This window comes from Gallus gallus, chromosome 3 (genome assembly GCF_016699485.2).
Source record: "Gallus gallus isolate bGalGal1 chromosome 3, bGalGal1.mat.broiler.GRCg7b, whole genome shotgun sequence".
Taxonomy (NCBI): Eukaryota; Metazoa; Chordata; class Aves; order Galliformes; family Phasianidae; genus Gallus; species Gallus gallus.
The window spans coordinates 82,346,613-82,365,207 of NC_052534.1; the positions used below are offsets into that span (position 1 = coordinate 82,346,613).

Here is an 18,595-nt window from a genome sequence, read left to right on the forward strand (position 1 = left end):
TTGTACTCACAGGTAGCATTTTTGCCTGGATGAAATCTGTCTGATCCAACATAGACTGACCTAGGTCTGGTTTTGGCCAGGTTACTCCACCTTCAATGGCTTTGTTTCCCTATCTGTAAGATGAGGATAATGTACTGGCCTGCTTCTAAAAGTTATTTCAGATTTATAGAAGTGAACAACACGTCCTTTACTAGTAACATTTATTAAGTATTGCACCTCTGGAGCTTGGATTAAGGTGAAGATGTTTTCCCTGTGCTCATTTGTTCTTCTAAAATATCTACCTGCTTTGTATTTATTTTTAGAAGAGGGGATGGATTTTGAGGTTCAACAAAGCACTTCCTTCCTGCCCTTGAGAACAGCTGTCTGATTTCGATGACCCTTTAGGGCACCGAGCTGTCCCACATACAGAAGAGTTTCTTCATGACTCATCCTGGAATCACAGCTCCCAAGAATGTGCACTGGGGAGTGAACTGTAAGGTAAGTATGTTTTGTCACTTCTGACCTCATTTCTGGCTGAAGCTGAAGACACGTCTTAGATTCTACCCCTGTTATGCTGAAGACCAGAGTACTCCATGTACTTCATTCACAGACCAGTTTGGGGGAATCAAAAAATGGCCTGCTGTGTATGCCTCAATTGCTTTGTGAGAAATGCCTGTGTCCAGCTGAGTGTAGAAGTTAGCCTTGAAAATAGGTGCAGTGGGTGCTGTGTGCCTCGCCTTAGCTGTATGCCTTCTGGTTTAGCCCTGAGGTTGTCCTCTTTCAGCTGTGGTCAGAATGAAAAGGGCAAGTTTTCTGAAGTGGAAAAGCCCTTTCTTAGTAAAATAAAAGTAGGGAACTTTTCTTTTTCTTTTTCTTTTTTTTAATTAACTATATTAATACAAATATAGATGAAGGAAAATATTTAGAAATATATAGAAATATATGAGATGCAATCTGCATAGTTGGTAGAATCTGAAGACTTATTACTGCTGTGAGGGGTCTTTGCCTGTAAATTTTCAAAGACAAACAACTTCCACAGAGGCAATTTGTTTGAATAAAACCATTTTTAGAATAAATGCTATGACAAATATTGGCTATTACTACAGAAATGAAGAACTTGGTAGTAAACTGAAATTAAGAAGAAATTGAGTTTCTCCTCCATCAAGTAACCTGACTTTAATGGCAATGAAACCCTGATACACACACACAAAAAGCAATCTAGAGGAAGGATAAAAACTTAGAGAAAAATATTGAGTGTTAAAGAAAAAAATGACTCTGAAGTGGCTAAAAGAGCCCAAGGTTTTGCATAAGCACTGTTGAGGTTTCTCCTTCAGAGGCTAAGCTGTATTCCAGTTATACGCAAAGATACTTCTCCTGAGAAAAACAGTTTAGGACTGGCAAAGCACCTCCACTCTGCAGACAGACTGAATGTGACATACGTGATTTGGAGTGGCTTTATCTGATGTTTCCAGGAGGTCACTTGCTGGAGGACACCACCTGTTTGTTTTCACCTCAGTGTAACTGATGCAAAGATGCAGCTTATCAATCTCCTCACAGGTTTCTCACTGTGTGGCCTCTGGCGTAGCCCAGTTACACAGCAGCTGCGTGCCCTGGTGCTGTATGGAATAGCCAGCAGGTGCTGACTGCTAGGGAGGCTGTGAAACAAACTTCCACCGACTCCTTCACAAAGGCCTGACCTTCACCTGATCTGGCTGATCAGCGCTATCTCAGGTTCTGTTTGGACATCTCCAGCTCTTGTGGAAACTGTTGTTGACTTTGTGCATCATCGTAGCCAAGATATTTGCTTTCATCATTGATACTCTTCATGTATTTCAGCCTGCATTGTCTCGTATGGAAATTATCCTTTCTTCTTACTGTAACAACAATTTCTCCAGAATTCTGGTGGTACCTGTTTCATCCTTGAGGAAGAGGACAGACCCACATTAGTGCAACAACAGACAAACGACAAAAGGAGAATGGGACTTCATCACTTTTTGCTCTGATACTTTTTCAGTCTACCTCACAGTATATGCATGTATGTGCCTTTAAAGGTATCTCAGGTTGGTGTCTGAGAGTATCAACACTTGTACAGTCCTATGGAGATGTAAACATGTGAATGCACTGCATTTGAGCTGTGACCCTTCAACAGACATTAAAATAGAAAACATCTGTAGGAGGAAGAAGAGTATGAGTACAAACATATTTCCAAAGAAGTTCTTCCATTTACACATACATTATTCATTCTTGTGAACTCTTCTTTGCTCTTCTTGTTCTTAACTGCCCCTCGGACACAACTGGCACGCAGTTTTGTTCACGTGACTGAGCACTCAGATCCACTGCTGTCAATCGGTTCTACGTGTTTTCCAAATTCCTCCCACTGTTTAGTGATGATGCAAAGGGAGCGTTCTGTGCCAGTTCTGTGACGACTGCAGGACAGTATCAGCCTACAAGTAGATGAGCAAACAACACGAGGTGCAGGAGCTGTACAAGCCTCAGCTGGAGAAGAGGATAAGTATGAGTTATATTTGGCCAGGAATTGGTTTTTAATGTCAGGGGATACAGTGAACTTTGCATGCCTGAGGAGGAATCAAGAACAACTCCTTGTTCTGGCGCATACGATTGGAGGGTGGGATCCAGGTCACGGAAATCAGATGCTGTTTGTATTAGAATTTCAGGTGGAACGAGAAGTTGGAAAAATTATACGTAAATAGGACTGAACATATTTTGCCATATGACCAAAAGGCAAAAGTGTTTAACTAGGACTGTACATTTTGAAAGCAAAACTAAGCAAAAGACTGATGTACCCAGAGAAGTTTTCCCACTGAGAAATACGACATCTCTGACATATGAAATATCTGACAGCGTTTCAAATGTTGTTCTCATTACTCTGAAAGCGTGAAGACAATACTGTTACAAACGAGAAATTCCAACATACCTTCTCACAGCTTCAGATGAATATCTGTAGAGCAAAGAAGTGTCCTTATTCACACTGAATTCAGTTTCACATCCACTGAAGTCAGCATGAACGTGACAGTTGATCAGGTCTCCAGTATCTTAAATGCATCCTCAGTATTCCTTTTATGATCTTCGTCTGTTTATTGGACGTTTTTACTTATGAAACACTGGAAGACTTCCTCACTAATCAGAACGTTACAAGATGAACTGTAAGAAACAATCCGAAAGAAGCTGATCAAACGGCTCCTTGCATCTTTTCCATAGCTTATTTATACTTTTGGATACCAGTTCTGCCTCTTGTTGATTCCATTTGTGTTGCAAGATGCAGACCTGCTTGAGGAATGTGAGGCCTGAAAAGAAAAGTGTACTTTAAACTATCTATGCTTAAAAGCTGAACTGTAAGACCACAGTAAGATATAATGGAAGAGTGATTGTCCCGCTGTCATGCCACAGTGCCTGTTATGGAGGGACTTCTACAAAAGCACCTGGTGACACCTCTGTCCATCTGATGAAGGCTACGGGCCTAGCCAGATTTTGGGTACCCTTCCAGCAGATACTCTCACGTTCTTTTTTTCCCCGCAATTTAACGTGTCCCATGACGATTCCCCTTTCATGATTACAAACAATGTGCATTTGGTAAAGACCTTTACACTTGAGGAGGTGAGACGTCAGTATTTGCTTTTTACTCCAACTACTTCTTCAGTTTTCAAACTGATATAGAATATGAATAAACTGATTAAGCTCCAGAAGAAAAACGATTAGCTGTAGTTTTACTACATAAAATACTTCCTTATGCTTTTTAACTATCAAATTTTCATTTATTGTGAAGTGGTTTCATGAAGTGACAATCTCCCATACAGGCATGAAATCTGCAAACATATCTGTATCATGCTATGGGAAAGTATGTAGGTCAAAGTCTAGAAATGGTTATAGACTTCAATTGCAGCTCTGTGTGGGAAGCTGTTACTGAAAGAATTTCCTTCCATGGAGAGGAACAACATATGTGTTTTGTCTTGCCGAGAAGACCAGACAGGAGAACTGCACGTCTACTGCTTAGCATGAAATGGCAGGAGTGCGGATTGCTACCTGCACCACGGCTGAGAGCACTCAGAGAGCTCAGAGAACAACCTGAGCTTCACAGCCCACAGGTCACATCTGCTGCACTGGGATGCTAAGCACTGTACGTTCAACTGCATCTGTGTGGGGTAGTGGGGAAGCACAGTGACTCACTCCTCTTGCAGCCAATACATTCGGGTTTGCTTATTCTCCTTCTCAGGGATTAAAAAAACCCTTAACTTCATGTTATCCAGGGCCAGCGTGTTCTAAAATAATGCAAGCACCATCACCAGTGCTCCTCCGCTGTCAGTGCCCTGCTTCACGCTCTGCTCAGCATGCTCTGAAATGACAGAAGCCTTTTTTGTTTCCATAAACAGAGAGAAAAAAACACACACACTGTTGTGACAGTGAAAATCCTGGAGTTGTGTCAATGTAAAGGCAGAAGAGCATAAAAGAGATAAGAACTGCAATTTTTATTACGGTATAAAATAATACGTTCTCCAAGTATTCAACACGAGGGGTCCCTAGCACTGTATTTTAGGGCCATAATTAGTGAGGCCAAGCACTCCGTCCCGCATGCTGCCAGTTTGAGGGCTCACAACATTTCAGGCTAATGCAGATGAGAAGGGACGTGCTGACAGGTGTGCTCAGGGACTTCTCTGGGCAACCTGAGCTTCCTCTGAGGTATAGGGGTCCCTGCCCAACCATATGACCTGCTGCAACACAAATAAGGCTTGGAAAAAAGGTCACTTTGACTTTACAGGGACCTTGGCATTAAGGAATGCAGAAAAGGACCCTGGAAACACAAATGTTGGTCTGGCTGGTATGTTCCCATGCACCCTTGTAGTGCTGTGCTTTTTGGCTTCTCATACAACACTGCAATCGCTGTGCAAATCCATCTTAGAGTACTCCACTCTCTCCTTACAGTCTGCGGAGCACAGCAGGCCTCTGTGATGCTGCTGGTATTATCCACACTTTACTACAAATGGTATTATAGGAAAGACCATCTGGTCTTCAGCTGTCCAAATGCGCGTTTGCCTGCCCTGCACCTGTTCAGTACTTCAGCCTCTCCCTGCCAGGTGGTCTCACATCAGAGCTCTTCCCAAGCAAGGGGATGGCAGGACAGAGCACATCTTCCACAGCAATGCTGGGCACAAGCATCACTTATGGATGTATAAATCCCAGTTTATCTTCAAAAGAGAAACTCTGTCTGAGACCAGAAGCTAACTGCCTGGCTCAGAGATCAGCCTTGTGCTATTCCAAGTAACTCCATCAGTGCTCAGACGGAAAGGTCAGGTCCAGCGTGTGAGCTGACATAGTGCCCAGCAGGCATGCACGTCACTGGGAATACCATTCTTGGCCATTTCAAGAGATGTTTCTATCCCTAACCGTTCTCAGGTGACCTGCCATTTAAATCTGTATTACTTTAGCATTGGATTTCTCTACACAAACTAAGCCATTAACCTGCAAAAATCACTTAAATGAGTTATTTCTGAAGTGCCTCGACATACCTGAAGTGGACAGACAGGATCGGAGCCACGTGGTCTGAAAAAAGTTCAGTAACGTTAAATAGAACAGCTAAGTCATCTTCATTGATGCCCTATGAGGGAAGGAGGCTTTAAAAATGGATTTAGTTTTATCTTTAGAACTTTTAGGGAGATCAGTCTTCCTTGTTTATAGAATTATAGAAATCAAAGAATGGTTTGGGCTGGAAGTGCCCTTACAGATCTTTTTTTTTTTTGCTACCACCACTCTAAAAGGAATTAAAGGCACCAATCAAAAAATGACCTCAATGGCAAAAATGAAAAGCAAGGTTAAATAACATGTAATTACCAATAAAAGCACTGAAGCTGTCATTACTAAGCAGAAAAAAATGACATCACCATATACAGGGAGGATGAGGCAATAATGCCTGCCAGACCAAGCAGATACCTGTTATTACACTGCACGCCAGCCTCATATAGACCGTAGAACTTGAGAGTGAAAGCCCTGAGAGAAAAAAAATAATGGACTAAAGGCATGGTGTTCCCTGAGCTATGCAACACTTGCTCACGTGTGTTCTAGGAGACAGTGACATTTGCCCTGGCTCTCAATTGGAAACTGGAAACACACGGTCCTTTGTTCCTTACCATCTCACGTGGAAGCCACGCAGACTAAAGTTTTGCTAAGCAAATACATTCGTTTTTTTCTAGTCTGAGAGTTTTATCTCTGTTGGAGATCCCCCTCTTTTAACAGCACATCTGATAAAAACACTGTAGCTGTTAGTTGTTAGAATATTTCACCCTTGCCTTGTTGGAGGATAAAATCACAGCTCCCTAGGTCTGAGATACGTGCCCTAATCCAGATGCAAATACATCCTCATTACCCTCTTGGCTGTATGATGCTGTAGGCATTTGTTTGGGAGGTAAAAGGGCATAGGAATTTAAAAAAGAAAAGTCTCAGCACCAGACTTCTTGCTGTCATTTTATGGAAGCAAATTCCTGTCCACAGGGTGCATTAAGAGCTGGTTCTGGGTGCCCCTCCTCACTGGGAGCATTTGGGAAGGGCACAGACTGCGGGGCAGGTTGCCTCCTTGCAGAATTCATGCCTCATACAGTCAGTGGCTCTCTGGCTTCTCACCACAAAGCTGACACATCCCGTTCTATTTGTCTAATGGTCGATAAGCTCTTGATATCTTAAGATAAGTGAGAGCTTAAGACAGCTATTTTGTCAACCTTTAAAGCTAATGGAGAAGACAAGCTTAAAGACTCCCTCCCATTCATCATCTGTAAAGAATTAATCTCCCCCTGCTAAGATGGACTTCTGTTTGGAGGCTTCTCCCTCCACTGCAACTAATTAGGAAGTGAGTGCAGATGGCTACATATAAGTCGCTTTGCTTTTAAACAGCTGATTAGGTGAGAGTCCCTGTGTAAATAATAGTTCAATATCTGCCCTCTAGAACTGACCTGACCCGTTCACTTCATAGCACGCTCGATTTTGACTGTGACTCCCATTTGAAAATAACGACTGTGTTTTGATGGGGAAGTATGTCAACTTGGTTACCAATGAATTTGTTAAGTAGGCACCTTAAAGAGCTGTGAACGCTGTCATCCTAAAAAATATACAATTAAAATGTGCGATTTTTTTTTTAAAGGATCAAGGCTACAGTTAATTGGGAGAGTTAACGTCTGCAAAATGCCTGTCAAAGTCCCACTGCCATAAGCTTTAATTGGCACTTTTAATATACAGGGAAAAACAAAATAATCATCTTTTCACGGAGCAGAAAAGTGCAGAGATGATGAACATTTCCAAAGAAAATATATATGATAAAGGTTATTAATTAGCTGGCCGTTGAAAGGATGGAAAGCTAATGGTTGTGCTGCCCTGTGACTGAAGAAGCCAGCAAGTAACTCCAACCCATTCTGAATTGGTGTCAAAGACAGAAACGTTTCCAAGGTAATTAAGTTCCTAAAAGCTCTGGGAGGGGGAAACAGAAGAAAGAGCCCAAATACTGTCCCCGGGGAGATGAGCAGAAAGATGTCCTGTCTCTTACCTGGTGGAGATAATGTCAGTCAGAGGAACATGGGGGAAGAAACTGGATTTATAGGAGGATTCAGAACTTTGTAAGAAAAGAGATTTCATTTACTTGTTTATTCTCTTCTCAGAATTTGCCAAAACCAAATTTTATAATCATGTTTCTGTTTCTACCGTGCCACCCTTCCTGCAACAAAAATCCTTAAGGAGATTAAGAGGGAGCACTTGCATAGCGATATCAGAATGCAGACTGCACAGCCCAGCTGGTGTGACACAAAGCACCATTAGCCAAGCAAAGGAGTTCTCATATCACCAACTTCTACATTCTTCTGATCAGTGTCAGTGCACAGAAATACACCTCAAAGTATGAACTTGGCTTTGACAATATGCTTCATGCTTTTCATGACTGATGAATAATCACAACTGCCACAGAATTTCCAAATGCCCCGTCTTGCAAATGAATACACTGTTCTTTTTCTGTTTTCCCAGTACTTCAGAACAACGTGTTGTGGCTGTTTTCAAACTACAAAACCAAAATAGGTATGATAAAAAGACATGCAACGTATCTGCCACTGCAGGCTGCTGGAATCACTGATTGCAGTCAACCGAAAAGCAGTCAAGTTATGCCACAGCTCTTCAAAAACATCTGCTATGACACAGGGTAATCTTACTCAAGTTCATCAGTATGATAGAACTGCATTTTAACTTAGTAAAACCAGCACTGAAGTAGATACTTTGCCAACATGGCAATATGTAGCACACATTTTAACTGTAGCGTGCAACTTTGTGCATTTTGCAATAAAGTAATTACAGAGCAGGTCCTTCAAACAACAAGGCTTCTTAATTTTTGTGTACTGAATGTAAACAAACCAGCAAAAACAAGTTTAAAAAGGAAACCTCCTGCAAAGAAGCAGCATACAGCTCTTTAGTGAAGACAAAGCAGAGCAAACAGCATCCTCCAGAATTACAAGATTTTGCTTACATGGGCAAAACAATTCTGTCTCATAGAAAAGCAAGAGAACAGAAAATGAATGCAGCTCCCTGATGCTTCCCACCCCGTTATGCTAACAGAAAGAGCTACAAAAATAGATGAATCAGTATTTATGATAAGAGCATACCTATGTGGCTAATTCAGTGGCTAGTCATAGCTCTACCCTAATGCTACATCAGTGAATCACTGATATATATCATTTGGAAAAAGCAGGAAGACACCACTGAAAAAGTGCTGAAGTGCTTCTTTTGTGATTGCAGACACTGCAAGAAAGCAAAATAGGAATGATCATTTGTGCCTTACAACGTCATTGTGTTGGTTACTCCACTGAAACCATGATTGGTTTAGACAAATAGAATCATAGAATGGCCTGGGTTGAAAAGGACCACAATGATCATGGATTTCAACCCCCCTGCTATGTGCAGGGTCGCCAACCACCAGACCAGGCTGCCCAGAGCCACATCCAGTCTGGCCTTGAATGCCTCCAGGGATGGGGCATCCACAGCCTCCTTGGGCAACCTGTTCCAGTGCGTCACCACCCTCTGAGTGAAAAACCTCCTCCTAATATCTAACCTAAACCTCCCTTGTCTCAGTTTAAAACCATTCCCCCTTGTCCTATCACTCTCCATCCTCGTAAACAGCTGCTCCCCCTCCTGTTTATACGCTCCCTCCAAGTACTGGAAGGCCGCAATGAGGTCTCCCCGGAGCCTTCTCTTCTCCAAGCTAAACAAGCCCAGTTCCCTCAACCTTTCTTCATAGGAGTGGTGCTATAATGTATCATTTCTATTCTAAAATCATTTCTATTATAAAAACCACCAGTGATCTTGCAGCACCACGAAAAAGAAAGTATTTTGTTTTGGACTTGTATTTCTCTTCTTGGTAAATGCCAGATTGCCAGGCCAGACAGAAATGCTCCTCAGAGTTCATTTTTTTTGGCTTTCTCCCCCCCTCCCCACCTCTTCCCCCAAGCATTCAGCCTCTCTTATTGACACATGCACTACCCAAGTAAGTAGAACACTTGGTGGTTACTGGCACTGACCTGGGAGGTGGGGACAAAGGCCTGCTTCCTAAGGTGAAAGAGGTATCCTCTACTTCCTGAGTGCCTACCTGCTGACAACCAGGATTTACAGTATGGGTTAGCAGGAGACTGTTTAGTTTGCAGAAGAAAGAAAAATCCCCGTCTTTAAGAGGCACTCCCTTGTTGGTATGGTCAGCACTCGCAGAGGCAGCTCTCAAATGAGAGCTCAGTGGGCGCATGCAGGGAGGGCCTGGGACCTACCAGGCCCCATGGACAACAGGGAAAGTGGGCGCCTGCACAGCGTGTGGCTCAGGCAGGAAAATGTGTGCTTTTATCCTCTTTGAGGACAGTAACAGAAGGGATGGACCTCAAGTTCTCACACGGGGATTCTCATTTCTCAAAAACCAAAGGTAAGTGCAAGCAGTTCTTTATATGTCAGCCAAAAGGTGACGTTGTGTAACCAGGGAAAACTGCAGCCGCAGCTAGAAGGCAGTCTATGATGAAAGCAACAACTAGTTAATTAAATAGGTTTAAATTGAAGGAGGGAAGATTTAGGTTGGATGTCAGAGGGAAGTTCTTTACTATGAGAGCGGTACAGTGCTGGAACAGGGTGCCCAGAGAGATTGTGGATGCCCCATCCCTGGAGGTGTTCAAGGCCAGGTTGGATGGGGCCCTGGGCAGCCTGGTCTAGTACTAAATGTGGGGGTTGGTCGCCCTGCCTGTGGTGGGGGGGTTGGAGCTTCAAGATCCTTGAGGTCCCTTCCAGCCCAAGCTATTCTATGATTCTGTGATTAGAACTGAGCATCAAGAATGCCAGGAAGTGGAGCTACATAAACATTCATGGAACTTGTGCTGGGAAGGCAAAACTAGCAGGAGAAGATAATGAAATAATGCAACAACCTGCAGATAAGAAGGATGAGTTTTATAATGCAAAAACAAAATAATTGCAGAATTACTGCCTCTTCATCAGTTCAGATGGGAAGCCTAATAATAATGATGCAGGAAAGGCAGAAGTTTTCAATTAAAATTCCTGCTTTGTACTTGAAAAGTAGGTGTTGTAGTGCATGACAAAGCATTTTCCCCTCTACTGGGGATTGAAGAGGCAAAGCAGCGCTAGAAAGAGACACTTTAAGAAACAGCACACATTACAGGTAGCTTACTTACACCCAGAGCACTTCACGTAACCAAAACATCCAACAGACTTTGGGAAAGGCTGCTGAACTGAAATCAGTCAGGTAAATGCAGGCTCATTTTCCAATATCCAAGCAATGCTGCAGCAGTTATAGAAGATTAAGGGTTCAAAATCTAATTAACTGTTATAATTACTAGTTAACGACTTTTAAGAAAAATAGCCTTTAATACATCTGATTTTGTTCTCTGGTGTGGTATTTGGCTGAGAAACCTAAGTGAGCAGACTTATACTTATTGAGGGCATCACAGCAGTGAGATGAATCTCCTAATTCACAACCAGCACAATACTACACCCATAAAACACACGCTGTGCAAACTGGCAGGCTGTAGGAAGAGCTTTCCCAGCCACCTCAAGTCAGGTGGGTTCTGGGGAGATTATATGGACATCTGTAACAGTACTCAGATGCTTTGCAGCTTTAATAAAATCAGGCAAAAGGGGACAAAGCGGTACATCCTTACAGAGCCACAGTAATGCAGAACAACAGAACTCTCGATTAAAGCTGACTTCCTTCAAGCAAAACTTGCTTTGGCAGAGAAAACAGCAAACAAATTCATACAGGAAAAAGAAAGTCAGGCCATAACATGGAAGACTGTACTGTGCTGTCCAAACACCTTTCATTCAGTATGAAAGCCCATTGTGATGTTACGGCAGAAGCAGCTAATAGGAATTGTGACTGTATAGGACAGAGAAAGCAGAGGAAAAGTGAAGAGGTTGGAAAAATCAGCAAAACACCAGGGAAGAAACACAAATGAATGGAGGAAAAAAAAACCCAAACATTTACAGTTGAAGACAGAGAAGATCAATTTTTTCCGTCTGCCAAAAAGAACTTGCACAGCAAATACCAAGAGAGTTAATATGCCAGAGGTTTTAATGATGTCAGCTTATTCTCCTATTATTAAGTACCTACAGAAGCAGCAGAGTTGTGCTCTACTGCAGTATTTACAGCTAGGCCAATTCTTGAATGAAGAACTGAGTTGGTCTGACGGAAAGGTCTTCAGCTCAAAGCCAGTACCTTGGTGACACTTGAAGACCTGCAATATTAACATCATCTCATCCAACAGCCACCTTTGAACATGAGGTATCAGCAAATAATGTTATTTTTTCTCCAGCAGTATCTAGCCAGTTTCCAAGCAGACACAGAATGCTTTAGGATGGAAGGGACGTTAACCATCCAGTCCCAGCCCCCCTGCCATTAGCAGGGCTGCCACCACCCACTAGATTAGGCTGCCCAGGGCCCCATTCAACTTGGCCTTTATAGATAGATAGATAAAAACATTCATTTACATAGCAAAATAAAAGCCATTTATACATCTCAGCAAGATCCTGACAACGAACTTCACATCGACTATACTTCCATTTATACCTGCCTAGTATAAATACCACTGATGATCAGGTGCACATAATAACAGCTTCAAAAAACCAAGCTGTACTATTTACATAAAACATCCCAGAAAATTTATCAGAAGCATGACAGAAATCACAAATCCAGCTGAGACATACTCTTCAACAACTAGAAATATATCACCAGTAATACGGATTCATTTATACATTAAAAGTCTATACAACGTCCCTTCCTCTCCCAGTCTCCGAAACGTGTAGGTTCAGGGCCCTTCGGTCCACCTCTCTCTTTTGTAGCGGGATTGATTCCATCAGGGAATTCTACAACGACAGGGAAAATTCATTAAAATGCATGCAATGCTGATAAACACAGGCACAAACTGAACCAGATTCACCAACATCAGGAATATATACATATATACAGAGAGAGAGAGAGAGAGAAAGAGAGAGTCAGAGAAGCTCTGGGGTGTCCCTCCTTGGGAGATCTTCAAAAGCCCCCTGGATGTGGTCCTGGCCCCCCTGCTCGGGATGTCCCTGCTGGAGCAGGGGTTGGGCCTGGTGGACACAGAGGACCCCGCCAGCCCCAACCACTCTGTGATTGGGAAATAGAAACATCACAGATGGTCAGATGTTTATCTCTCAATCCATACTTCAATATAAAAATCAGTTGTCTTTTGGGAGGCAACCCAGAGCAGTGAAACAGTAATTTCAGAGGGTTTTGTGACAACAGTCAGGAATATATTACCATATTCAGTAATGCAAATGACAAAACATCTGAGTGTCCCAAGGCACTACAGCACCAGAGTTTCTAGTGAATTCATAGCAAGAACTTTAGTCATGAAGGTAAGCTGCCGTGCTCACTATATCTCCAATACCACATCACTGCCTGTGTTTGTTTAGGTATGAGAATTTTAGTCACAATTTGATAATTATCATCATGTTTTCACAGCTGCTATCTTTTCATTAAATATCATGCTGATGTTTATCAACGTCACACCAAATCCCACTACCATAGGAGGCACTATAAAATCCTCATCAGACTTTCTACCTTTTAAAATGAAACGTAAGCCTGCTGAGTCATGCTGATACCCTTCCAGGATAGGGATATCCTTCCTTTGTCGGGTATGAACGGGATTTCCAAGTCTCCCCTGTGAGCCACACGAGCAGAACTCATCAGCAGAGCCTCTTCCACTCCCAACACACTACCTAGCTATGCCATCTGCTCTTAGCACCACGTAGCTTTGCTGCTTTCCTCCATCAACATCCTCATGCTACTCAGCGCTCCCTCAGTAAAGCCCTCTGCGTGGGCCCCACCAAGGCGCAGAGCGCTCACTTTCTGGCACAGCACCATCCTAGGCTGAGGATTTTTTCATCCTGCTCTGGGCTGCATTGCTCCATGAAGCTCAGGGTACCCCATGCACCTCCACCATGCTGATTGCAGAGCCCTCCTTAGGTCCACACAACTAGGGGCTCTCTCAGCTCTATTGCACTGCTGGGAAACACAATACGGAGCAGGACAGAACGTGAGAAAAGAGAAGAGAAGTTCTGGGGAGCAGTGAAAGTGAAGGACAGTGATAGAGGAAGACTCATACAGCTACAGGCCATAGAGAACAACACATTGGGATGCCTGTTTAAAGATTCATGCAGACCACAATAGGGAATATCAGCACTTCAGCACCTCCGGCAGTACAGGGAGCACAAATGCATCCAGCATCACCCTAATATCCAAGCACTACTGATATGCTCACAGTGGATACAGAAGCTCTAAAGCTTTTTGTATGACAGCTACACCGCAGTGGGAATTTCAGATGGCCACCTAAACACCTCCTTCATTCTAATAAGCATCAAGGACAGGAGGAGCAGCCAGCACTCCACAAACTACTGCCAGCGTTGTATGTAAAAACACCCACGTACAACTACATTTAAACACAAAAGGAACCTCAAATTTTGCTCAAAAACCTAAGCAAAAAGCAAAAGGTAATAATCGTTTGCTTTAAATGAAGCACTGATGGTATTCCTTGGGAACAGAGAGGAATTCAGAATTAAGTAACACACACAGTAACTCCAACTGTGAGTCAGTGCTCACAGTGAGTCACAATCTGAAACTGCCGGCAGCCGTTCTGGAGATGATACTGTAATTTTTCAGTCATTCTGTCATTTAGAAATTCATAGTGATCTATTGGTACACTGCAAGAGTTTGTCCTAGACAGCTCAAGATGGGTGAACACAGGTTATCGCCACTGGTAAACAGCACATGGTGGTGAATGAGGCTAAATCTGCCTGGTTAAAGAAAGATGACTAAAGAGAGGAGGAAAAATCAGCCCTTTCATTCTCCTGTCTGATAAAAGCATACGTTTCTGTGCCTTGCAGCAGCAATATAGTTGGTACCTCAGGCTCTGTGCATCCCCACCAAGTGACTGGAACACACAACAGTAAACAGAGCTGTTCAGGTCTCCCCAGCCCTGCTGAATGGCTCAGGAAGCCCTGCACGTGATGCTGCTTTTCAAACACTACACACGAAGCTATGAGCGACCATGAAATACAGCACGGATCGGACATCTTTTGGGGACTAAAATGGAATAGGCTTCTTGCATCCTAAAAACCAGCTGGGACCAACATTTATAGCTGCACTACAGAAGACCAATATTGCTACCTCAGTTACATTTGGCAGATCTGTGGAATAGCTGATGCTGGAAGGCACCTTTGCCAGACAGCAGCCCCACAGGAAGACCAACACCAGGTTAGGCTGTCCAGGCTAATTTGAGTGTCTCCAAGAAGAGAGATCTTGCCTTTAAAATATACAGCTTTCAATACCATAAAGCACGACTTACTTTCCAGAGGTTCCCTCTCTATATTGGACTCCTCCGGTTCATCAAATCGGCCTACTGGTAACTTCGGTTTCTTAAGTGTTTGCTTAGCAGGCTCAGGTCTTCCCTCCGACGTATAGCTCCTCACTGAGCTGCAGGGCAGCGATGACCCTACAAGCAGATGGACATGTGTCACCTATACATCAGACCTTGATACTAAACAGCTCTGCCACTGTTTTGAGAACCTCTGAGAACAAACCAAGCTGCCTCACTCCACAAAGCAGGGAGGGGAGGGGAGGGAAAAAAAACCCAATATTACAGAATTACAGGAGTTGGAAGGGACCTCGAGAGATCATTAAGCCCAACCCACTGCTAAAGCAGATACCTACAACAGATCACACAGGTAGGCGCCCAGACAGGTCATGAGTATCTCCATAGAAGGAGACTCCACAACCTCTCTGGGCAACCCTTACCATAAAGAGGTAGTTTAGTACGGAACTTCCTATGTTCAAGTTTAAAACTCCACTCACGAACACCCAAGAAATTAGCACTGATTCTTATTTTTGGTTCTAGAAACATATGCATGCAAAATCGTGTTAGTTGTGTAACTCTGTTCACATCAACAGTGTATTTTAAACTGTTTGAAATTATCTTCACTGTTACTGTCTTGCATTTTAGGCTCTAAATAATGCTGGCATAGAGGAATACATTCTGTTTCCCTGGGAAAGGCTGAACCTCCCCCAAGGAGGCTGCAGATTTCCAGGGCTTGGCTCATTTCCAGCAGCTTTTTTGTCAGAAAGAGCCTCTGCTTCCCCAAAAGAAATTACCCCCAAAAAAGAAAGGAAAATCACTGCTCCCTCGGTAACGGGTCTTCTAGGATGCTGGCAGAGAACAGAGGGGCTTCACTTCTGACAATAAAATAAGCTGGTAGCCAAAAGCAGGACAAACTTCAAGCACATTTAAGTTCAATTATATAATGCTATACCTATGCTTTAATTAGGAAAAAAATATTTTCCCCTCATAAAGCCTTACTTTAAACACAAATTAGGAGAAACCTTATAACCATCCCCACCTTGATGTTCTGCTAAGTATTCTGATGACACCAAGGTGCACAGGTGTTCTAAGTAACTGAACAGTCACTACCAAATCACTCACAAAGACCTCCCAAAAGACAGATACTTCTGCAGGTCATTAAAAGCCAAATGCCCACCATGAACAAAAACAACTCTGAAAAAACTGTAGCTATGGACACGGCTTGGTCTTTTCTTTAGAAGATTCAAACATAAACCCTGCCTGCACCACGATGGGCTCCAAGCACTGCAGAGCCATGGCTTCACCTTAGCCTCCTCCAACAGCCCAGCTGTCACTCACCCATACCAAACAGCAACCTGCTGTATGTCTCAAATCAGCGTACCCAACCATCCTAAAATACCACGGCCTGAGCAAGTTTACACCCTGCAGTCACATAACCCATTCTATGCCTGCCATATGCAGCCAGTGCCCCAAAGGAACACTCTTTTTTCCCCCTCTTTAGCTATGACAAAGGGGTTTAAGAACAGCAAGGAATCCAGCTCCTCTGCATCTGTTGGATCCTCCTTCCTGCCAAGCACCCTGCTTTTCTGCAGGCCAGGTAGGACAATAAATGATAGTTGATGTTCCAGTCCAAGTTCAAACACAAGTCACGCTGAAGTACTGACATGCAACTATCTGGCAGTCAGGAGGGAAGAGTAAAAATCCACTTCTCCTCTTTGTAGTATCTGGAGTTGTTGACTAAAACCCGTTCCTCTTGACACAGGGCTGACAGCAGCTCAACACGGACTGACTCAGAGAAGGACAAGACAGAAAACCAACCCCATCAGCAGGGTACGTTCTGCAGGCTGGTTTCAGACTACTCATGCTTTATGGGCAGCTGCAAAGCCATGCTGTGTACTAATCATAGAGCTGAACTTGGAAAGGAGCTGAAAACCTCAACTCCCCACAGCCAGCGCACAGCTCAAGCGCTCACCCATCACCTAACTCAGCAGGGCCGCTCAGGCTGCGGGCTCACACGGGTACGTGCGGGGGGTGGGCCATGACCGAAACCTTGCCATCAGCCTGAGAGAGCCCAGAAGGGCCCACCAACACCTCACGATACCTTTCCCAGCCCTGTACTCACAGCAGCCACTTCCCGCCGTCATTCCTCACCACATCGCTACGTTCTCACGGCTCTGCCGCTACACGGGGTTGCTCCCCGCCCGGCCCGGCTCGGCTGCCGCCTCCTCAGCATCACACACCCATCGGTAAGCGGCCAGGGCCGGCTGCCCTCCAGCTATTCCGCGAGCACTCACGCACAGCTCAGCGCCTTCACTACCGTTCCAACCCTCACAGCGCTAATAATCTCCCACAACGGGTAGTAAGGCCTGACAGCTGCAGGCCCGCGCTGTGCGGGCACGCATTCACATATACAGCCTGGCAGAAGCTTCGACATCCTTCCCACCACTTCCCGTGCCCAGCCGGCCCCCCACGCCCCGCTCTCCACCCGCCCCTTACTCGCCGCGGCCCTCAGCAGCCGCAGCGCCATGGCCGCACCGTCCCGGCTCAGGACGCGCTGCCACGCATGCGCCCCGCGCGTGCGCAACGGCGGGAAGGGCGTCTGGAGGCGGGCGGGGCGGTGTTGAGTAGGCGGGCGCGTCCTCGCCTCGGCTTTCCAGCAGTCCTATGAGGTCCTGGTTAGGTTTCTGTCGTGCGACGGACTGTTAAGCGCTCAGAAGACCCGCTCCTACCCCTCCCCCTCTTGTAGAAACAAATCAGCATAAAAATGATTAAAGCACGCTGCTGAAATAACACGCCAAATAAGACGTAACGTGCAAAGGACGTGAAATGATTCCGGCTGACGCCACAGCGCTGACCGACAGACCCAGCGCTCACAAAGGCTGCAGCGCTTCAACCTCAGTTACCGCTTTTCTTAACCTCGCATAATTGTTTTATTAATGAAACGGCGCACTGTCTCTCTGGCTTAACAGGTGCCCTTTCCACACCCGAGAAGGGGCTCCTCCCTCTCGCAAGAGGCAGCAAGGCAACGTGCCACACAACCCCTGCTGAACCCGTCCTTGTTTTTGCCATCTGCACACCGTGGCTGTGCCGAGCACAGGTGTGGCGGTTGCTCTGAGCGCCCCACCGCCTCGCTCCTCCACAGTTCTAAACCCTCTCCGCGGATGCTGAGCCACAGAAAACTACTCCTTCGGCTTCATGACCACTGGAGCCTAAAACAGCATTTTATGTTTGGATGTGGTGCTCAGGGACACGATTCAGCAGAGGGTTGTTAGAATTAAGGTAGTTTGGTAAGGTTGTGGTTGGACTTGATGATCTTGAAGGTCTTTTCCAACCTGAGTCATTCTGTGTTCACATCCAAAGAGTTTAAGGAAGTGAATCTACTCGTTGAACTAACAGCAGCGCTGTACTAAGGTCACTGCGTGGCAGCTGGCCGTGCCTACACATGGAAAGCAATTACATTTAACTGACTGCCTTCTGTGGGACATTTTCTCAATCAGCTTTTTATAACGCGGTTAATTGGGCATAAGAGACTGGCAATGATGGGAAAGCCTTCCCGTTATTGTAACAGACGAGAGAAAACACTGCAGTAGTGGTGGCTCACGTGGGAAAAATGCTCTTTGGCCCAAAAGCAGCAAGAAGAAAGTCCACAGATGTATGCCAAGTTCAACAGCTTGTCATGCTCCCATGAAATCCTTACCTTGACAGCATTCATA

The 18,595-nt window shown here is 44.5% G+C and overlaps 1 protein-coding gene across 2 annotated transcripts; it reads right to left on the minus strand.

Moving 5' to 3' along the window:
• Positions 1–11,554: 11,554 nt before the first annotated feature.
• Positions 11,555–17,441, minus strand: SDHAF4 (succinate dehydrogenase complex assembly factor 4). Of its 2 annotated transcripts, none has more exons than XM_419887.8 (3): positions 17,379–17,441; positions 14,874–15,020; positions 11,555–12,363 (listed from the first exon to the last, which is right to left on the minus strand). In XM_419887.8, exons 1-3 carry the CDS (start codon positions 17,407–17,409, stop codon positions 12,254–12,256), a joined length of 288 nt encoding a protein of 95 aa, XP_419887.2. In that variant the 5' UTR covers positions 17,410–17,441; the 3' UTR covers positions 11,555–12,253. The 2 variants fall into 2 exon arrangements, with proteins under 2 accessions (XP_419887.2, XP_001234195.2); XM_001234194.6 differs by having other exon boundaries at positions 17,005–17,441.
• Positions 17,442–18,595: the final 1,154 nt, after the last annotated feature.

What these genes read in the sequence shown, in the direction of transcription:
- SDHAF4 (XM_419887.8), bottom strand. Translation starts at nt 17,409, where the DNA reads ATGGCGCTGCGGCTGCTGAGGGCCGCGGCGA. An exon ending in GCTGCTGAGGGCCGCGGCGA is followed by an intron (nt 15,021 to 17,378) that starts GTAAGGGGCGGG and finishes ATCTGCTTGTAG; the next exon opens with GGTCATCGCTGCCCTGCAGC. An exon ending in AGAGAGGGAACCTCTGGAAA is followed by an intron (nt 12,364 to 14,873) that starts GTAAGTCGTGCT and finishes CTGTCGTTGTAG; the next exon opens with AATTCCCTGATGGAATCAAT.